This window comes from Lycorma delicatula, chromosome 13 (assembly GCF_047948215.1).
Source record: "Lycorma delicatula isolate Av1 chromosome 13, ASM4794821v1, whole genome shotgun sequence".
In the NCBI taxonomy this organism is placed as follows: domain Eukaryota; kingdom Metazoa; phylum Arthropoda; class Insecta; order Hemiptera; family Fulgoridae; genus Lycorma; species Lycorma delicatula.
In genome coordinates, this window is record NC_134467.1 from 2775212 (window position 1) to 2799101 (window position 23890).

The following is a 23890-nucleotide window of genomic DNA, read 5'->3' on the forward strand; positions in this document are numbered from 1 at the left end:
ACGCGTCCGAAGATGACGTCCTACACTTCTCATCTTGAACGTTTGGTCTATTACGACCTTTTTTCATTTTCTTTTATAAATCCGTAAATTACACACAATTCCGTGTGAATTTTGATAAAAATATGACCCTTGCGTGAGAACCAAAATAGAAAGCAATCTTTAAAATTTGTGGGATTGTGTAACAGCAGTTACTATTCATGACCGTCGGAATGCAAAAAATAACGATTGCTGATTACCTGATGAACTGCTTGAAGCCTTTCTGTGTGAATCGGTTGATTCATTCTTGTTTATTATTTGTAATCGACTGTTCTTACTTTTGACAAAGTATCGCGTATGAATTTTCCCGCATTACGAGATACATTTCCTTGGTTGCATCTGTTTTTTTAAAACAAAGGATGCACTAGGAATTTAGTTTTCGATTAATAAAAGCTTTATGAACACTCGTGTGAAAGTACGTATTAAAAAAGTATTCTTATTTCTCTGCTTTTTATTTATTTATTTTTTTTGTTTCTAGATGGTTCTGATTCAGACTCAAACGACCATCAGTATGAATCAGTTCAAGGTCAAACCGCTCAGCCGATTGTCTGTGATGATTTTGATGGATCTTTTGATTCGGATTCATCGTTCGATGATGATGACCGACTTAGTAAAAGTAATCGCAGTAAATTGCAGGAATCGTATTGCGATAGAACGTTACCTTCTGTTCCTCAAAACGATGGTATTTACGGTCTTATGAAACAAGCCGGTCGACGTATGAGGAAACATTGGTCCATCGGTAAAAGTTTGAGACGTATTAGAAAAATGAGTTCCGGTACTTTGGTGCATTCTTCGTCTACCGATGAGCAAGGTAATTTTAGAATTTAATTGTTGTAGTACGTAGTTTATAAAGTAATTTAGTTAAGATTAACTGAGAACTGGATCGAATTGAATCTTCAATTTGTTTAGAAATTACAATAATGTATAGTGTTCTACAAATTAATGGAAAGATTTAAAATATTAAATCCTTTCAGATGAGTTTACAGTGTACAATTTTTGTTAATATAAAATATACCCGTCTTTATATTTTATCATCTCTTGTATTCTTTTTTCCAAGGAAAAAAGAGTAAACTAGTTCAATACTAGTTTTACACGTGATTCTTGAAATCTCTTAACCAAAAACCACGTGCAGATACTAAATCGCTTTCTCCTTTATCATACGGTTTGGCTTTTCTCATTTCCCTCCTGCATATGGCCTGTATATCCTGAGTAGGGTTGAGATTAGAGGAGTTTTCTGGGCGGTTGAACTAAATAATATTTTTGTCGCTCGTGAATTTTTTTGCTGTTTTTGAAGAACAGCAAAGCGAGTTCTTATCGGTACACCTGGTTTTTGTTTTCTTAAGATACCTCTGTTTTTCTAACTAATTTTTTTTTTGTATTCATCATCCCTTTGTTAGGAACAAAATAATGAGATTCTTCGACGTAAAAACGCAACATTTTTTTTACTAAATGTTTCACCGATTTAACAACGAATTTAGAGGAAATAGTTCACCATTTGCCGTTCAAACAAGCTGGATGTTTTCCTTTCACAATGAAATTCTTTTCATCAAAGAACATCACTTTTAGATCTGATCTCCTAGAAGAACTTTAGAACTTTAGAAGAACTGATCTCCTAAAGTGTAATTTACATATTTCTTAAGCTGCTTGCTTTTTCAACGTACGTTTTCCGATCTTGTTTGAGCTACTTTTATTGTGTAATTCATCATGATTTTCAGCACTGAAGCAAGCCATTTGAAGATCATTATGTCAATTTTGAGGATCAACTTTACATAATCTGGGTGGCAAGATGTCATCTTTTAGAGTAATCATTCTTTTTCTTCCAGAATTTCCCTTTCTTTGCAACTCAAAAGAACTGGTCCCCTTTTCCAGGCGCATGATGTGAATGACAGCCTTTAAACATGTCCCTCATTGTGGTCCAATTTAGTATTGAGATATTAAATAATGTTCATGAAGTGTTATGATTTTTTTTTGTCTAAGATTTATCGAAAAAAATTAAATTGAATGATCGTAATATAATGCTGCACAGTGTAATATGCACCGAATACAAAGATTAAATAAATCAAGTCGGTAACGTAACAAAATACAGCATACATAACTTTATACTAGATTATAAAAGACAAATAGCAACCGTAAGTCGACATTGTAAATGTGATACCTCATAAATGCAGTGCAACCGATGTTTTAAGAAGAAAAATACTTTTAAAAGATTTACTTCTTTCTTTATTACTTTTAATTAATCTGCAGATGTAATTGCCGCTTGGGAAATATTTTTCCAATTATGAGGTGTCATCAGCATCATAGAAGTAACTTTATAAGGAAATTTGTTTGAATATCAATTATATGATAAAATTACTGGTACAGGGTATCCGATTAAAGTGAATTCCATCAATCTACGTGGCAATCATACTTAATCCATATTTAAAAAATGTCTGTACCACTATTGTCTATAATCATTATTATGATTAGCTACACTTCAAACCCCCAGCTGTTGTTTTATATCATTTCATACTCTGTCCAACAAATATATCTCACCAGATGCCGCAAAAATCTCATTCTGTAACCTCTTAATAGAGGCAGCTGTTGTGTTGTCAGCACCCTCATATTTGTGAACCATTCAGCAAAACAGGGATAGCCGCCAACATTATAAAATTTTGTTAACCTTCTCTTTATAGACCTTATTAACCCACCGGGTCGGTCTAGCAGTGAACTCATCATCACAAATCAACTGATTTCAAAGTCGAGAGTTCTAAGGTTCAAATTCTAGTTAAGACATTTACTTTTACATAGATTTGAATACTAGATCGTGGCTAATGTAGTTCTTTGGTGGTTGGCTTTCAAATAACCAGACATCTCAGGAAAGATCGACCTGGGACTGTACAAGACTGTAAATCAAGTATAGTATATTCATACATATCATTCTCATTCATACTCTGAATTAATACCTTACAGTGGTTTCGGAGACCAAACATTAAAAGAAGGTTCAGACCTTATTAAAAAGGATTCGTTTGATCATGCCAAGCAATTTTTGTAATCTATACATCTTAGGTCAATATCATTCAACCTCCAGTATGAGATATTGCTCCCTAAATATGCAAACAATCCTACCTGCTTGATTGTCTGATCATTTAAAAAACGTTTTGTTTGCTTTGGATCATCCTCAATGAATTACATAACTTTATTAGAAACAGAAATAGAAAGGTTGAAGACTTTAGTCCGCAAACTTGACAAATAAATAGCTCCTTGCAAGGTGTTATCTGAGTATGCAGAAATCACTTGGTCATCTGCAAGGCATCAGGTGTAACCAGGAAGTGATCAGAGCTCATGTCAAACCCTCTGTAAACTCATAATTCTCACCAAAGACACAATCTTCATATTTGTCAAAACATAGTCTCTGATTGACCTAGTTCCTTCGGCATCCCGGGTAAATTTATGAAAGTCTTTATGAATAAAAACGTGTTCATTACATTTAGTTTATTGTATCAATTAAAGTCTATAAAACATTACCCATTATTATTTAACTTGTTCTCCAAAACATCCAATCACATTCTGTACAGGCACACTTCCCACTCTAGCGTTAAAGTCCCTAGTCAAAATTAAGAAATCTTTATTTATCAAGCTCGTAAGATAACATAGAATCTCCTCGTCTCCCTTCCTGTAGAATATATTCTGATTTTTGTCATATACCTCCGTTGAATCTTCAAAGAGACTTAGAGATAAATGAGAAGATTGAATGGCAGTTCACAATTTGTTACAGTACGTTTTTTTCTGTCTGCTCCAGTGTAAATCATTATATAATTTGTTGACTTACAGGAACCTTGAAGTTTCTCTTTTGTTTCAGATATTACAGTAATATCGACATTAGCTGCCTCCCATTCCTTCTCCAGCTTCAACTCCTTTCCACTTATCCCTCTTAACGTTCCAGACTGCCACTATCCATGTAAATTTCCATTTTTTTTTTGAATTCTGTATTCCAAAATGATAATTTGTTCATACTCGGATAATTTGGCCTAATTCCAGTCCAGTTTTTATTCTTATGAAGATTCCTGTTAAGAAAAATTTTTCCCAGTCTGGTTATCAGCCCCATGCAAGCGAAGCTCAGTGATGGGGCTGCTATCTTACTATCCTCAAACTTGAAGAGAATTTTATTCGAGATTACCTTCTTCTAGGCTCTTTTGTTCTCTCCGCCATTTAGAAACTACTCCTTGTTCGCTTTTGAAACTATTGGCCAGTTGTCACTAGTAACCCAAGGCAGGGACCTTATAATTGGGTGCTACCAACTGGGCCAGATAAACCCAGGTTGGTTACTACTCCTCCCCCTCCAAACTTCCCCATCGTCTTAAGAAATGGACCCGGGCTTAGCATGCGGCAGTATTATATATATAAGTAATGATGAAAGTTAAAGTAGTGATGAATTAAGAATAGATAAAATTATTACAATCTTGGTGATTGTGAATATTCTATTACATTCTACTTGTATTTATTTCATTTTCATTTCGATGTACATCGATTGTAAATATGGCAATCTACGCGTTTGTTATTCATCAAACTATTATTTATTTTAATTAACAACTAGAATATAAAAAATTATATTTATTAAAAAAAAGAAAGACGAAGTTACCTTCTACAATACATAAGAAAATCAAACTGAAATTTTTATCGATATCAAAGTAGAAATAATTAAAAATGGTTACTTACCTATGCTTATTTCTAGAATGTCGAATTTAAATACAAACTAAGAAAAAATGTGAAGAATACAGGACAATTAGCTAACTAGCTAACTAGCCATACATCAAAAATCTTAACTAGAATTCTATACAGAAAAATTGAGAGGAGAATGGAAGAAGTCTTAGGAGAAGACCAATTTGGTTTCAGGAAAAGTATAGGGACAAGGGAAGCAATTTTAGCGCTCAGGTTAATAGTAGAAGCAAGATTAAAGAAAAAACAAACCAAGGCAAACTTGGCATTTATATACCTAGAAAAGGCATTCGATAACATAGACTGGAATAAAATGTTCAGCATTTTAAAAAAATTAGGGTTCAAATACAGAGATAGAAGAACAATTGCTAACATTTACAGGAACCAAACGGCAACAGTAATAATTGAAGAACATAAGAAAGAAGCCGTAATAAGAAAGGGTGTCCTACAAGGATGTTTCCTATCCCCGTTACATTTTAATCTTCACATAGAACTAACAGTTATTGATGTTAAAGAACAATTTAGATCCGGAGTAATAGTGCAAGGTGAAAAGATAAAGATGCTATGATTTGCTGATGATATAGTAATTCTAGCTGAGAGTAAAAAGAATTTAGAAGGAACAGTGAACGGCAAGGATGAAGTCTTACGCAAAAACTACCGCATGGAAATAAACAAGTACAAAACGAAAGTAATGAAATGTAGTAGAAATAACAAAGATGGACCACTGAATGTAAAAATAAAAATCTCAAAAATTAATTTAAACGTCAGGAAATATTTTTGAAAGTATATGTTTGGAGCGTAGCTTTATATGGAAGTGAAAGTTGGACGATCGGAGTACCTGAGAAAAAAAGATTAGAAGCTTTTGAAATGCGGTGCTATAGAAGAATGTTAAAAATCAGATGGGTGGTTAAAGTGACAAATGAAGATGTGTTGCGGCAAATCGATGAAGAAAGAAGCATTTGGAAAAATATAGTTAAAAGAAGAGACAGACTTATAGGCCACAATTAAGGCATCCTGGAATAGTCGCTTTAATATTGGAGGGGAAGGTAGAAGGAAAAAATTGTGCAGGCAGGCAACGTTTGGAGTATGTAAACAAATTGTTAGTGATGTAGGATGTAGGGGGTATACTGAAATGAAATGACTAGCACTAAATAGGGAATCTTGGAGAGCTGCATCAAACCAGTCAAATGACTGAAAAGAAAAGAAAAGAAAAGATAGTTTCAAAAAAAACATTTGTGGGATATGAGAGCTGAGGAAGAAGTGGTATTTAAAATGACCTTGACATGCTGATAAATTTTAGTCGTGGTGTATCACTATAATGGATTTTTAAAATTTTGTTTATATATAATTAGATTTCATAATTATTCAAAATAATAGACTTTTATATAATTAATTTTTTTTTATGTCTCTCTTAATCGATGTATTATTACTGCACTAGATTTTGGATACGTTGTATGTTGGATTAAATAATACATTGCAGTTAAATAAATTTTTACTTTGTTAATAATTAAATATTGTTTTTGTATAACTTTCATTTTAACATCAACTTTCAGTAATTTTTAATAAAAGGTAGTATCAAATAATTATGTTTATAATTTTTATTTTTGTTATATTTTTTTAGCCGATTCAACAAATGGTTCCAATTTGAACCGTAGAAGGTGGTCATCTTTTAAGAGTAAATTTAAAACATCATCTAATTCTGGTTCAACTTTCTACCTCGACAGTGATCAGTTATCATTACAAAAACAAGATACGTAAGTTTTTATCGTTTTCTTTTTACTTCATTATTTTAACTGCGTTTTATATAATTTTTTAAGTTGTTTTACGTCAGTTTTGTTCTAAACTGCTGTAATAAAAGATTAAGTTTGTCATCATTATTAAGTGAAGTATATTTCTTGGGCTCCCTCAGATCAGAATGAGTTTTTAGGATACATAAATGGACTGTCAGATCATTACCTGGCACCCATAAATATATAAGTATGAATTTGTTTAGACCTATATTTCAAAAATTAAATATGTTAATTTATCCTTCTGTTTATATTTATGAATGTGAAATCTTTACAAAAATGAGTGGTCACTTATTCTTAAAAAATAATAATATCTCCATCTTTAACAAACCAGATTACAGAACTGTTTTCATGTAACTCAACGCAATCAGCTTAAAAGAAAAGGGGCATTATTATGTAATGCATTTCAATGAGAGTAAAGGGTTATTTGGTTACATTTAGATAATAGAACACTGATTTTTTGTCATTAAAAAAAGAAAATATGTAGCTCTAATTCCTTATTGTGCCATTGCACACTGTACTGCTAAATTTTTATTATGTATTTTGTTTCTAGTAAAACAATTAGATTTCTCCACAGCCCGATAGTGAAAGTGTTTTAACAACACTTTAGATTAAAGTGGGAAACCCAAAGATTTTTTTTTTAGTAAACTTGTATTTTTGTTAAATTTTGCTGTAAACTGTTTAACAGAAATAACTCTTCCGTAAAAATCATCCCTGGAATGGAAACGATGAAAAGTTGTTAATCAAATTTAATCAAAACAGCATTAAATGAAAATTTCAATTAACATTTTTGAAAATTAATATATATTTTCCCTCATTTCTATTTCTGTTTTGAAATATTGTCAGACATCAAAACTATTAAAAAATTTAACGTCATTTTAGTATCCTTTTTTTTTGTTATATCTTCGTTTTTGTTATCTTTAAATACCTGTATCGTAGAAGCAGTGTTGTTATCCATTAAAAAATCTTTTGTATTGCTTTTGAAGAAATAAATCTTTTTTTTGAAATCGTGTTATGAAGCGTGTAAAGTGTTGACTCATCTTCAGTTTCTGTTATTTGTTGAAATGTTAAAAAAACAGAAGTCGAATAGAAAAGAATATAAACCGACTGGTGAAAAGTGGTGTGTACCTTAAGACAGAACATTTATATGTTAATGGCTCCCGATACATTTCCTTGTCATCATTTTGTTGTTGGGTTGTAATTAATAATACATTGTGACCTGATAATATTGTGAGATAATTATTTAATTATGGATACTACTTGCTACGTGAACAAAGAATTTAGCAAGCTACCATTAGATCTGAAATCTAGAAAGCTAGATATCTGTAGCTTTCTGGAATCATAATCAATTAAATCATTAAAAAACTCATGAAGAAAATACTCTCCTGAAATAATAATAAAAATTTTCACCTAAGAACTTGACCTATTAAATAAGAAATAAAAAGTACCGGAAATATTGAAAAATTCAAAAAACTATTATTCGTACAAAAAACTTTACTTGGATGGTAAAATACTGGAAAGGAATTTTTTCATCCAGGGTAATCAGATTATTCAAAAAAAGAGCAGGAAGGAGTAGTAATAGTCAGATTCAGTAAACTAGCAAATATATATTATTTAAATAAAACCACTGAAAAAGAAAATTTACTGGATTGCATTAAGCGTATCTGAAAAACATTCTTTGATCTCAATAACACTTTGTCACTGTTGAAGATGATTTATATCAAGTAGAAGCAACAAATAATTTCATTAGATTACAGAATTGCATGACTGCTAAATTAATTGCAGGTAACATTTCGAGCGCCCTTTCCAAGTTACTGAAAGGAACTTCAAGAGATTTGCTTATTTCACATTGCATGTTTTTGTGCAGGTTATGATAAAGTTAAAAAGAATATTTGATATTTTTTTAAAAATGCAAAAGATTTGGACTACATTTTGTTGTAAATAATACTGCGATTTTAAGTACATTAATTAGGCAAAGTTATTTAAAAATTTGATTTTAGATTTATGCCGATTTGAAGAAAAACTCTGAAAACATTATTTAGTATTTTTGAAGCCCATATAGCTATTTGCAGTGTAAATAATATGTAATTTCATATACAATGTTCTTTTTTCTATTTTTATAATAAAATTTGGTACTTACGTATTAACACCACCACAGCTATAGCTTTATTTAAAAACAAAGTAGTCAATCGGATTTCGGTGGAAAATGGGCCGATATAGAGTTTAACATAGATTCAAAACAGTCTCTTTATTAATTTTAATAAATGGTTATTTATATTTATTTATATAATTAACCTACGCTCGCTTCACTCGCTAACCTTGACTAATTAACAGCAGTGTTTTGATTATTTACATAATATATAATTGCAATAATTACTGAATTTATTAAATAAATACTCAAAAAATTACGGTGTTGATTAGTCAAGGTTAGCAAGCGTAGGTTAAGTTTGGTTAAATTATATAAATAACCATTTATTAAAATTAATAAAGAGACTGTTCATTTTCTACCGAAATCCGATTGACTACTTTGTTTTTAAATAAAGCTGTAGCTGCGGTGGCGTTAATACATAAGTACCTAAAATTTATTTATACATTCAGTAGTTTGGAGATGATTTTAAGGTTTATATTAGATCAATTTTTTTTTAAATCACTTATTTATTTTTTGTTAATATTTATCTTTTTTCTTTTGTTTTTAATAATTAATTTCCTCTTTTAAATATTATTTTTTTTTTTTTATAGAATTGAAAACTGTGATAAAATATCAACAATCAGCTCTTCAACTGCAATTACTACTACCACTACATCAACAAATCAAAGTAGCGTTCCTGTCGATCCAAGAAGATTTAGTGTTTCATCACTCAGACCAACTTCTCCCCCACCCCCACCACCAACATTTATACATAAAAATCCACTAAACATTAGTAACGGTAATTTTTTAAATTATCTTTATTTTCTATATTTAGATAGTTTGCAAGTTAATTTTATTTATTTTTCTTTTTCTTTTATTTATTAAGTTTCAGAAGAAAATGCACCAAAGAGACCACCAAGATCTGGTAATAGTTCAGCATCCTGGTATTCAGAGACTGAAGCATTTGAGACTTCCACTAATGGTAGTTCAGGTAAATACTTCTTTCTCTTTTTTCCTTCTTATGTCTTTTATATATAACACTGATCGAATATTCTTTCCATGTTTTTGATTTGCCATCTTTCTTTTTATTTCTTTTTTATGAGGCGGTTTTCATATAAATTTTGCTGTTATATTCTCTTTCTTTTTACCCTTTGTAAATTTGTTAAGTTTTTTTTATGAAGCTATCTAGTATATGCTGGGTTTCTGTGTTTTCACAATATTATTCTTGAAAGTATTGTTTTCCGTAACAATACTCTAATAAGGGTTTGGTTGACGAGAAAGATATTATAGGTAAAAGAAAAATGGATTGTTTTGTTTTAAATACAAATTAAATAAATGTTATTGTACTTAGCACCGTGTAACTTGACAGGTGACTTTCTCGTGTTACTGTATCATCAAAAATAACCTTTAAAGAAATATAATTACATTAGATGCATCAGTCTTTTCTATGCAAAGTGAATAAAATACCACTTGTGTATCATTTTGTGTTTTATTTTTATCGGCATGAAAATAAAAAAGAAAACTTTTTCAGGGAATTTTTGGAAAAGTAAAATTTAGGCAGTATTAAAAAAATAAGTGATGGTGATGAAAATTCCATATACTGTTATATTGTTTGTCTAACCCTTATTTATGACCGCCAAGTACCGGTTCAATTAAATGATTTTAAAATTCTCATTATGTTTCTTTGAAAGTTCTTCTGAACTCCCTGCATTTAGGGAGGTGATGGGTATTTTGTGAAAAATTTGATATTTTCAGTACAATGTAAATTCAACTTGAATAATTTGAAATTAAAATAACGTGATGTGATAGATGTAGATTTGAAAGTATTTAATGAATTAATGAGGTGTGGATAGAATGGACAGTTCTATCCACAACTGTAACCACAGTTGTACTGTACAGTTGTAACCACAGTTACAGTGTGGTTGCGATGCATTATGTAGCAGTAATTTATTATTCTCTACTTGTTTATAAATTTGTATTTTCCAATTGAAACTTTGTCCCGCTTCCGCATTCTACAGGTCATCAACAAGTAAACTGGAATAGTACTGTTATAAAAGTCATATATTTTGAATATAATGTGAGCAGTGATTGTCTTCATGTCAAAGGTTTGGTAGTTTATGCCAAATATCTTTTGTCAGATATTTTTAAATTTATAGTTGTCATCATGACGATTTTGACTTTTTTCAGGTAAATTCATAGCACCAACTGTAAATGTGAAAAAAACTTTTTTAATATTGTTTGGCTTGTTTACTGTAGGTCTGCTCAAAGAATTTCAGTCTTCATTTCTAATCTCCTGAATACTAAATATTCAGATTAGAATAAGATTAGAAGAAAAGAAAATTTTTAATCTCTATACAGAATATAATCTTTGACCGCTGCAGAAGTTTGAAGTCCATATTAAAATTACAGTTGAGTCATTTGCTTGACATACTGAATTAAGATGCAGGACTACTGAATTAAGCTACTGAACTCCTAACTTGTATGCGCCTCAGGATGAATTCTGCTTGTTCATAAAAAATGTAATCTTGAAACTTTTTAATTGCACCTTAAAATTGAAAATGAGTATGAAATAAATATTTTGATATTAAACTATCAACAAAATGACAGTCGTATAAAACCAATCTAATGTATATTGACAAAAAAAGAACTGTTGACTAGAAATTATATTTAAGCGATAAAATTATTAGTAGTTTTAAACTACATTAAAAAAATAAATAAATTAAAAATTTGTAAGGTTAATTTTTTTTTTCAGAGAACTCATTCAATAGATCTAATAATTCTGCATGGTATACAGATTCTGGATTATGGGATGGCTCACAGACTGTTACACCTGATTCCGGTTCAGAGAACAGTAAGTTTACTATTTTTAATTTTTTAAAACTACAAATTTATGAATCATATAAAGTAGAAGTAGTACAGAGTGTTGAAAAAGTGATGCAACTTTATGGGAACGCTAGTAAACTACAATAATTGTTGAAAGTAGCCTCCATTATGCAATTCACATACAATAGGGCCTCCTTTAATCAAGCCTTTCTTACTGGGATTCTTACTCGGCTGCCATGGTTTTGGCCTTTCATCCAGGGTTACAGATTCAAATCCCGCTCAGGCATGGCAGCTTTTCATTATGCTTTAAATCATTCATTAAATCCATAATTAGCCTCAGGTACAAGTTAGAAGTACCGAGATATTGTTTACTCCATGTACAAATTTTATTATAGCCTATTACTGAAGATTATTCGTTGTATGTTATTACTGTTACATATTTACAGTGCGTGGCAGTAAAACAGAACAATAAATTCTCTTTGTTTTTTTTTTTATCTATTGTACGCATAAAGATCAGTCTTTATTTTGTCAGCGTGTATCTTTGCACTGTAATACAGTATGATAGCTGTAGTGTGTTGTGTTGTTTACTTGTATGTACTCTATTCTGGTTGTTGTGTTACAATGTTATAATTGTTTATAATGTTATTGTGACAACAATAGTTCCACTTATAAAATTCATCCTCACACTGTACAGTATGAGGATGAATTTTGTGTGAGGATGAATTTTGTAAGTGTTATCCTTAAGGTATCCCCACAAGAAAAAATCAGGATGAAATAAATCAGGAGACTGAGGGGTCCACAACCCCTTCAAAATCACTTATCTATAAAAACAGCAATCCAAGAAAGTCATACTGTTGTCGGCTGTATGAGCTGTAACATTGTCTTGCTGAAATCACATGTACTCTAGCTGTTCTGCAGGTTTAGTGTTTACAGATTGTTGCACCATCTGCATCTAGTGCTCACTGTTCACTGTGCCATGAAAGAATGTAATGAAGATTTGTCTATGTGACATTGTACACCAAACGTACACTTTTTGTCTGCACAGAAGAGACTCATGCAGCTGATATGGATTATCCGTACACCAAATGCTAGATTCTGTCCATTCACATATCCATCAAGGTGGTACCATGCCTTGACAGAATGAAATCGGTCATCGAGTTCTTCCCCCATCTAGCGTTAGAGGTGACATGAACCGCTGACAAAAAGCTACATATTTTCCAGTATCGTCAGGTAACAACTCATGAACAACACGAATTCTGTATGGATGCATCTTTAAACACTTGCAAGATGCTAAGTGGGCACTGCCAGTGGAGAGATCAGACTGGCTAGCTAGGCATAGCACTGATTTCTTGGCACTATAATATATGCAGCTTGCGTGTAGATTATTTTTTCTGATGTTAGCACTTTCAGTTGACCACTTTTGGGTGCACCTGCTACATTCCCTGGCTCTTTGAACTTGTCATACAGGTGCTTGATGGAGAACTTGTTTTCTGCACCCGCATCATACTTTTCTGATAAGGCATTCTGGGTCGGCATAACTGGCACATCTAATGTATTGGGAGATGATGAATATTCTCTGCTGGATTGTGTAATTCATTTTTCCTCAGTTAAACCTGCAAAAAAAGAAGGAAACATTGCATTCTTCCATAAGGTTGCATCACATTTTGAAAACTCTGTACCTTCTAGAATATATTGTTGAATAACTATAAATTAGCAATCGGTTACCATATGTTTGTACAATTATACTGTGGCAACTTGAATCTCATTACTCAAGAATCTTTATTGTTTAGATTCTTATTATTTCCCACTTCTTCATACGTAATAACTATTTTAATAGATTGAATTTTTTTTAAGCTATAACTTAATATTTCATTCCGTTTTAACTTTTAATAGTATACACTTTTCTATAAATTAAAAAAAGTAACTTTATTCTGCCTGTTTTCCGTGTTTCATACATTTTTCTGATTTCTGGATGGAGGAAGGGACCACTTCTATAAAGAGGCTGTTTGTACTTAGTTTATTCATTTCCTACTCTATTAAAGTTTTATCAGAATATATTGCTTGAAATATAGTTCTTTTTTTTATAAATTAATACTCCACAGAAGCTTACAAAGAAACTTGTACATGGGAATATAATGAAATTTTGTAACGTATGATAAATGTCATTCCTGACTAGGATTTGAACCCAGGACTTCCAGATGAGAGGCCAAGACGCCACCACTCCACCACAGTGCTCGGCAAATTTTGTTTTCAATATTTAAAATTTGTCATGTATGTATGAAAGAGTGTTTTTAAAGTAAGGTTCATTTTGAAATAAAACTAAAACTGGAAAAAATGAACAAACTTTATTGCACATAAAAATTATATTTATTTACTACTTTACCCACATGGCTGTCTTCAATGTGAATGCATTTCTTAGTTGTTCATTTTTTCTTCAAGAAATTCTGCCGCCAGTGAAAAACTATGTAGTAATGCTATTTTTCAGTTTGATATCTTCAAAAAACCTTTGTGAAGTGAGCTACTGTTTAAGGTAAAGAAAAAGAAAATAATCACCGGGCTTTAGGGCTTTATATGGATGATAGTCAGGGCTTTAGGATGGGTGATTGAAGATTTTCCAATCATCTCACATGAGCTTCTACAATCACCTTACATGCTTCAAGGCATGAGCTTCTTTAACGAACATTCTTGTTTGAACTTCTTCAGTCTAGGAGATGATGAATGCCACCTTCATATTGATTGTTGCTTTCTTTCGACATTTGAATAAGAAATCCAGGTTTCATCTTTGTTAAAAATGCGATCTAAGAATTCATCACCTTCATTTTTGTAACGCTGCAAAAATTCATGCACCGCAGCAAGATGATTTTCCTCGCACATGTGTGTCTGTTAACATCTTCAGCACCTTTCTGTCACACAAATTTTTATAGCACAATTTTTCAGTCAAAACTTTAGAAATCAAAGACCGCAAAACATCAGGAAACATTGTGACACGATGAAGCACTCAGTTTCAAATGTTTTTGTCAATGTTTTCAGTCACATCATCTCTTGTCACTGACGGCCAGCTCCTACATTTTTCATCATGAACATTCATTCGCCCTTCTTGAAATGAACAGTATTATTGCCTTACTTTACCCTCATTCATAATATTCAGCCTGTAAATGTTATAAATTTGCTTGTTAATTTCAGCTGCAGAATTGCTTTTTGCCATAAAAAATTGAATTACTCCTTGTATATTTTGCATTCAGTGTATTACAAATTTTTGCACGGTTTGTAAATAAATGATTATAAAGAACTAACAACAGAATGACTGAAATACTGTTGCTACAGCCAACTGTTGATTGAAATAACTGAGCTACGCAAGCACCATCTATTTACATGGCAAATTCAAAACAGACCTAACTTTAAAAACGTGCCTCTTAAAAAGTACACTGCAAGAATACCAAAAAACAATACTTTTTTGCAGTCAGGATCATTTCATTAATTTTTTTTAATTTGGTGCAGTTATTTAAGGAATGCTGTAGACCGCCTTTGAAATTAGATGTGAAAAACGCTAAATGGCTGCTATTTCGTTTAAGGTTGTCATAGCCTGTAGTGTTTTATGTTAAAATGTTTGGTTTTCAATTCTACCCTTTTGAAGTCACAATCCTACCCATCTCATTTCAGATTTTTGCGTTGCTTCCTATGGAGCCTCCTGGATGCTCAGACATCACATACCACAAAATAGATAACTTTGGGATTTAAGAATTTGCTAAATTAAATTTTTCTATATTTAACTGTTGAAAAGTTATTTAAAGGTTTCCATATTTCATAAACAAAAAGAACTGTACTGCACAGCATAGCATTAATAAACATCTATAAAAATAACTGTCATTTTTATGTATATTCTAATCTTAGTAATGCAAAATTGGAGGGAAATAATCTTTTTGAGTTCTGAAACTTTGACTTTGTCCTTATTTATAACAAGATGAAATTATACAATGTAAAGTATACAAATAATAATAATACAGTATTATTGTAGATCATGTGTTTTAGCAACTACAGGATAATCATCCAGTTAGAGTCGATTACGAAAGATGAATTTTGTAACATATAAAAAGTCTCAAGCCTGATTTAAATTTAAACTCACGAAAAGCAGATGCTATCATTCTACCTCTGAGGCCAGAGGTATTGGCTTATTCATGGTAAAAGACAAAAAAGTATATTAATTGTGTGCAACAGCTATAACTAAATTAATTTCTTATTCTAAGAACAAAAAAAAAATAAAATGAACTACTGGCTGGGCTGTAGAAAAACCAGAATTTTTTTAGAATAATAAAACAGTAATTAAAAAGAACATCTTTTTGTTCTTAAGCGACATGTATGCCATTATCATTGAAAAATCAGATTTTTTGATTTGCACTAACATTAAGAGCAGAAAATAACATCTTGGAAATGTCATCCGTCTTGGTCTACTCACTGCTGCAGTCGGTTGCTTGTCATTACATTTCATACCGTGCAACTCACATTCACTACCAGGTGAATGTGACTTTTCGGTGTACGCTTTGGATTTTAAATAATCCCAAAAGAAAAAGCTATTCACACTGTAGTCATGCGGACAGTTATCCCATTTTGTTGGAGCTACGGTTCCAGTTTGTTTGTGCGTCTTCTGTAAATTTATGGAGCAAGGAAGTTCTGCAGCATCCAAGTGTACAGTTTTGCGTTCACTGTGACTATCTGACCCTGTTTTCTTCAAAGAAACATGGACCGATCACCCTAAACTTTACCACCTCCACACTATATTGTGATCTGTTGTATATGAAGTGGATGCTTATGAAGCCATCCTTGATTCATATCAAATTGATAAAAGAAGTTCTCTTTATTAATATAATCCAACAAGTGGAAATTGGCTTATCGGTAATGAGGATTTCTTTGTTTAATCCATGCAAAAACTTTGTATTATTCCCAATCATAAGGGTGCCAATTCTTGAACAAGCATTGATTCACAGGGATAGAAATTCAACTCAGATTGCAGCAGTATTCTTCTGACAGTTTGATGTTCAATGTTCAGAATAGAGGTATGTCGGTGCATTGAATGTCAAGAAGTAGCTTCAATCGCTTGCCTTACCTGGTCAGTGCTCTCTTTGTTCTTACAAATTTCAGCCATCTTGATAGTTTTTCTTATGTTGATGCTGTACTGAAATTCTCCACCTGCAACATGATCGTGTTACGAGTATGGATGGGACTGTGGAGACCAACATTAGAATCTTGACGGAATTTTCTGTGCTTGAGGAAGACAGAATCATTGTTTTCAAAAAATGTTTTCAGTGCAGACCCGGTACATAGTGTTCCGTGGCTTCAAGTTACTGAAATGGCAGCTAGTCCTGATTACATCACCTTGTATCACACCATGCCACACATACAATAATCTATAAAAAATCATGAGGTTTTTAATAGTAATCATCGGATATAATAGTAATTCTATGATTTATTATTTATTTGTAGGTTCCAGTCACGGTTCCGATTTACATTTAAGATTTGCTGATGAACCTTTGTATCAGTTTTATAATGCGACTGTCACTGAAAAAGAATTAAACTTATGTTATTCGGTAAGTTTTAATTTCTGTATATTTGTTTTTGTTTCATTTTATTTACCTTATATTACATGATTGTTTTCATCTTTTGTATGAAAACTGTTGATGTAAAAATTTAAGATGCGTAATAGAATCCGTTGTTTGACAAATGTTCAGCTTCAGTATTATTATTGTGACCGTGATTTAACTTAACTGTTTATCAATTTTATCTGATCATTCATTATTTTTTGTTTCTTAAACGTGAAGTTGTTTTGTGTTAGGTTTTTATCGCTCAGAAAAGTATTCCAAAAAAATTATTATTAAACCGGTTTTAGAAATTCAGCATTTCTACTTCACTAGATCGATTTGACAGTATATTTTTCTTTACACAGGAAAAAAATGAGTTAGAAAAAATTCTGGAGTAAATTTATTGTTAGAAGAGAAATTGTGTCTGTAATAAATAAAATTAGGTAATGAAATTTTGTGGAATGAAGAAATGAGGAATTAAATATTAAGATTGAATATAAAATATCTCTTACTTATGCCGTAAATGTATAAAGGATGGATGAAGTTTAGTAGAGATAAAAATTAGACTAGTATGACTCAGGAAAGTAGTAAATAAGTGTTAAATATTATTGATGTGAATAGGAAAAAGAAATTTTTAAAAGTTTTTGTGTGGTATGTAGTGCATTATGGTAGCTAAATTTGGATGATAGGAAAAATAGGAAGGAATATAAAGCCTTTGATATATGATATTACTGAAGTATGTTGCAAATTAGAGGTCAATAAAATTCAAAATGAAGACATCTTAACACTATTAAGAGATTAATTAGTCTGTATATTGAGATATCCAAAACTAGTTAATTTGATAATAGAAGCGTATTTAGAGTGTATAAAACAGATAACTAAGATTGTAGATTATAATAATAATATGATAAGCACGAAAGAGAAAGGATTGAAGAGTACGGATCCAACTGATTCAAAGAAAAGATAAATCTTATTTAGGCTGAATGTAAATGATTTTTATTTAAATAAATAATACATGTTTACATTTTAATTTACCTATAGTTAATATGTAAATTAAAGGGCATCCTATGGAGTCAATTTATGTTATACCGGGATTAAGCTTGTGTTTTCTAGAAGAAAAATTCTCAGTATGGGTTTTGATGCTGTTATGTTCATAATGAATTTCTCTACGAAAGATGTATCTATAATTGCAATTGCCATTTTAGATGATGATTAACCAGAAAAAGAAGATAAAAGGCAGGTGAAGGTGGAGTGTGCAGCCTGCAAACTCAAGGAGAATATGTTATTTTAAATACTTGATCAGCGATGAAAGAAAATGCTATAAATATTTATGTACCATATTCATTCGATGTATTGTCAGGAGTATAAAGTGACATGGATGCTATCACTTTATGAATATTGTTAATTTTTGGCCGTTATAATTTTGGTCTTATAATTAATAATTATTTTATGAATAAAATAATAACTTATTAATATTATTATCTTATTTAACTAGTAACATTATTGTGACTGACTAATAATTAATGACACTCACTCATTTAATAGACACAACTGCTGACCAGCTGATGATACTTGTAATTTGAGTTTATAGATCAAATGAGTGGATCGATTTTTGATGATTCTATTTTATTTTTATTTTGTAAAGATGGTTCCTTTATTGATGTAATCTTTTCCTCGAAACTTAAGTGGAATTTTTTTTTTAGGAAAAATTGTATTCCAAATATAAATGATTTGATGATTTGTTTTGGCATTTGTTGTCATCATTTCTTATTTTAGGTAAAGTGATTTATAACCTGATACCATTCTGATATTCAGAGATTCTAAAAAAAAAATTAATTGGAAAATTTGCTATCTGCCTTTCGTAAACTTAGCATTGCTTTAAATAAAATTCTTTTTGTCAATAGATCTTACAGGAAATATATGAATATAATATTACCACAATGTTGAAGTTACTATCATATTATTCTTTAGTAGAGATGATTTTTCCTGTCTTCAACATTTGTGGTTTTGTTTTTGTGTTGTAACTATCTGATTATGTTTTACCACCCGTTTTGAAGTTTAGAATATGTTTTGTCATCATTTTATATTTCATCATCTCTTTAAAAGTTTGAAAATTTTTCTGTTGCTTTTTTACAGATCCTTAGCTATAGCCAAAAAAATGTTTTTGTTTCTTTTTAAGCCATCCGAGAACAGAATTTGCTCTAACTTAATATACATTCAGTTCTTTTGAACAAAATCATTAATAACAGTTGTAAAAATTACGATATCGTTTGTTTTGTAGAATGTTGGCTGATATTTGTTTCTGGTAACAGCATGCGTATTTTAAAATGATCATTCTCAGTTGACGTTCATGATTGTCTACCTTTTATTGTTTTTTATTATTATTCTGTGTAATTTGAAAGAATTAGATATGTCGCAAAACATCATTTTCCATAAACTTTATTTATTACATTTTAAAAGTATCAGTGAAAGAAAATAAATAAAACTACGTGTAACAGTTTTTACATTTGTTGTAAAATTTTGTAATTTTTTTTTCAAACATGTTAGTTTTTTGTAATATTTACAGGATGAGTATTTAATAAAATGAAACCCCAATTTTATTAGCAGTAATTGTACTGCTTTACTTACATAACTGATAAATGTTTTTATACTTTACCTTAATATAAATTTTTATGAGATTTTTTTTATAAAAAATTTTAACACTGGTCTACACACATGCTGAACACGTGAACCCTCGTTATATAATGTTGTGGTTTGTGCTCAAGTCTTACTGAAACATCAAATTTCCTTTAGATTGCAATAAATATTAGAGAGTCGAACTCTTCATTAAAGTGTAATGAAACTTTTATTCCATATATTTAGAAATTATGTAAATATTTACATGTTAAACAATAAATTAGAACCGTAAAACAATCTGTATTATTAAAAACAGTAATTTTTCTGTACCATAATTTTAATAATTAAAGCCCTTAGATGTGTTTCAAATTCCAATGAGTGTCAGGTTAGAAGTATTAAACACATTTTTATGTAGTGCAGACCTCAATGTGTTTTTTATTCTTTAGGTTAGGTGAAACACTCGAGTGTTATTTTTATTATACTTTTTATTTATTTATTTTTGTTATTTAACAGACAACTGATAAAGATAATACCGGGGAACCGTTGGATTCAGATGGTTATGAAGAGATTGGTGATCATTTAATATCAAGACCGTCTGCAATGGAATTAATTACTCCAAAATATGGTCATCATAGAACATTATGGTGTGAAATTCCACAAGTTTTAAACAGTGAAATATTAAGTAAGTATTTATGTATGTGTAAGTATGTAATAAAATTCTGTTTGCAATGTTTAATCCTTTTTATACAAACAGTTAGAAGTGTACAGACCAGTTTTTATTACGTCGTGCACTGTAGTGCCTAGTTAATTAGTTTCAATGTTACTTTGTACTGTATTTTCCATCTACTTTCAGAAATTATCCAAAAATAGTTTTTTAAGTTATAAACATTTGTAAAGAGCTTCGATTTTTTTTTTTTTTGTCTTCAGTTATTTGACTGGTTTGATGCAGCTCTCCAAGATTCCCTATCTAGTGCTAGTCGTTTCATTTCAGTATACCCTCTACATCCTACATCCCCAACAATTTGTTTTACATATTCCAAACGTGGCCTGCCTACACAATTTTTTCCTTCTACCTGTCCTTCCAATATTAGAGCGACTATTCCAGGATGCCTTAGTATGTGGCCTATAAGTCTGTCTCTTCTTTTAACTATATTTTTCCAAATGCTTCTTTCTTCATCTATTTGCCGCAATACCTCTTCATTTGTCACTTTATTCACTCATCTGATTTTTAACATTCTCCTATAGCACCACATTTCAAAAGCTTCTAATCTTTTCTTCTCAGATACTCTGATTGTCCAAGTTTCACTTCCATATAAAGCGACACTCCAAACATATACTTTCAAAAATCTTTTCCTGACATTTAAATTAATTTTTGATGTAAACAAATTATATTTCTTACTGAAGGCTCGTTTCGCTTGTGCTATTCGGCATCTTATATCGCTCCTGTTTCGTCCATCTTTATTAATTCTACTTCCCAAATAACAAAATTCTTCTACCTCTGTAATCTTCTCTCCTCCTATTTTCACATTCAGCGGTCCATCTTTGTTATTTCTACTACATTTCATTACTTTTGTTTTGTTCTTGTTTATTTTCATGCGATAGTTCTTGCGTAGGACTTCATCTATGCCGTTCATTGCTTCTTCTAATTCCTTTTTACTCTCGGCTAGAATTACTATATCATCAGCAAATCATAGCATCTTTATCTTTTCACCTTGTACTGTTACTCCGAATCCAAATTGTTCTTTAACATCATTAACTGCTAGTTCCATGTAAAGATTAAAAAGTAACGGAGATAGGGAACATCCTTGTCAGACTCCCTTTCTTATTACGGCTTCTTTCTTATGTTCTTCAATTTTTACTGTTGCTGTTTGGTTCCTGTACATGTTAGCAATTGTTCTTCTATCTCTGTATTTGAACCCTAATTTTTTTAAAATGCTGAACATTTTATTCCAGTCTACGTTATCGAATGCCTTTTCTAGGTCTATAAACACCAAGTATGTCGGTTTGTTTTTCTTTAATCTTCCTTCTACTATTAATCTGAGACCTAAAATTGCTTCCCTTGTCCCTATACTTTTCCTGAAACCAAATTGGTCTTCTAACACTTCTTCCACTCTCCTCTCAATTCTTCTGTATAGAATTCTAGTTAAGATTTTTGATGCATGACTAGTTAAACTAACTGTTCTGTATTCTTCACATTTATCTGCCCCTGCTTTCTTTGGTATCATGACTATAACACTTATTTTGAAGTCTGACGGAAATTCCCCTTTTACATAAATATTACCCACCAATTTGTATAATCTATCAATCGCTTCCTCACCTGCAGGTATTCTGTCTATTCCAGGAGCCTTTCTGCCATTTAAATCTTTTAATGCTCTCTTAAATTCAGATCTCAGTATTGTTTCTCCCATTTCATCCTCCTCAACTTCCTCTTCTTCCTCTATAACATCATTTTCTAATTCATTTCCTCCGTATAACTGTTCAGTATATTCCACTCATCTATCGACTTTACCTTTCGTATTATATATTGGTGTACCATCTTTGTTTAACACATTATTAGATTTTAATTTATGTACCCCAACAGTTTCTACAATCTACAAATTCTACCAATCTACATTTCATTATCACCAAATTATGGTCGCTGTCAATGTCTGCTCCAGAGTAAGTTTTGCAGTCAACGAGTTGATTTCTAAATCTTTGCTTAACCATGATATAATCTATCTGATACCTTGCAGTAGCATCGCGTGGCTTTTTCCAAGTGTATATTCTTCTATTATGGTTTTTAAATTGGGTGTTGGCAATTACTAAATTATACTTATAGATTACACTTTATATTGTAATGTGCATTTTGAAATACTCTACCCTCTTCCCTATCTTCTTGTTCATTACGAAACCTACTCCTGCCTGCCCAGTATTTGAAGGCGAGTTAATTATTCTAAAATCACCTGACCAAAAGTCGCCTTCCTCTTCCCACCGAACCTCACTAATTTCTACTACATCTACCTTTATCCTATCCATTTCCCTTTTTAAATTTTCTAGCCTACCAACCTTTTTTTAATTTCTAACATTCCACGCTCCGACTCGTAGAATGTTATTTTTTAATTTTCTGGTGACCCTTTCCTTAGTAGTCCCCACCCGGAGATCCAAACGGGGGACTAGTTTACCTCCGGAATATTTTACCAAGGAAGGCGCCTCCATCATTGCTATATGAAAATGCAGAGAGCCACATTTTCTTCGAAAAAAAGCAGCTGTAGTTTTCCATTGCTTTCAGCTGCGCAGTACTCAGAGGACTGAGTGATGTTGATATGGCCGTTTAAGTCATTCTGACTCATGTCCCTAATAGCTACTGAAAGAGCTGCTGCCCTCTTTCAGGAATCATTCCTTAGTCTGGCTCTCAACAGATACCTCACCGATATGGTTGCACCTTCGGTCCAGCTACTCTGTATCCCTGAGCACTCAAGCCCCCTCATCAACGGCAAGGTCTCATGATTCATAGAGGAGGGAGCTTCGATCATTATTTCAAATCTTTATTTTCATTTTTGTTATTGTTTAATATTGTTTAAAAATTTTTAATTCGTAAAATGTTAAGTTGTATTTTTATTTCTATAATATATAAGAGCCAATGAGTTATAAATAGTGATTGGCAACACTGATTGGTTCATGCATGTGAAGTAGCTGTAAGTGGTCTGTTGGGCATGTAACCGCCACGTTGTCATCAGTTCATTATTGTTTACCTTTGCGAGACAGAGTGTTAAAGTGAGTGCTGCAATAACAAATCTTGTCAGTTGTGAAGTTTGATCAGTGATTAGATTTCTAAGCATAAGAGGGCATAATGCTGCTGAAATTCACTGTCAGTTATGTAAAACTTGTTGGCCTAGTGCGATGAGTGAAGGAAAAGTGGAGGCAGTGGTGTTGTGAGTTTAAGAAAGACCATTCAAATGTTTAGTGTCCGGACTGACAATCTCATTGAATGTGTGAATGCAAAAGTGAGAGAAAATTGTTTCTTTATGTTTAGCAAACTTCCTCTAGAATTTCCAGATGTTTTCAAGCAACATTGTTGAGAATCATGACTGACACTTTAGGCTATTGTAAACTTTATGCACGATGAGTGCTGAAAATGTTGACAAGTTCTCATAAAGTTCACAGAATGACTTTGCGCGTGCTTTTCCCGACCACTTTAATTATGAAAGAGACAAAATTTTTTCCCATATCATCAGTAGTAGCAAAATGTGGAT

At 31.6% G+C, this 23890-nt stretch overlaps 1 protein-coding gene across 5 annotated transcripts in view; it reads left to right on the forward strand.

Moving 5' to 3' along the window:
- Positions 1-23890, forward strand: part of LOC142334073 (uncharacterized) — a 337489-nt gene that overhangs the window by 281275 nt on the left and 32324 nt on the right. For 4 of the 5 annotated variants that reach the window (XR_012758761.1, XM_075381743.1, XM_075381745.1 and 1 more), the window contains exons 5-11: positions 515-847; positions 6353-6485; positions 9258-9445; positions 9533-9637; positions 11399-11497; positions 16948-17051; positions 20172-20340. Coding sequence is in view for 4 of the 5 variants with exons in the window: in XM_075381743.1 (XP_075237858.1) it covers positions 515-847; positions 6353-6485; positions 9258-9445; positions 9533-9637; positions 11399-11497; positions 16948-17051; positions 20172-20340 (1131 nt within the window). In the remaining variant the exon portion in view is untranslated. The remainder of the gene's footprint in view (positions 1-514; positions 848-6352; positions 6486-9257; positions 9446-9532; positions 9638-11398; positions 11498-16947; positions 17052-20171; positions 20341-23890) is intronic. The other variant, XM_075381746.1, reaches the window with a different exon arrangement.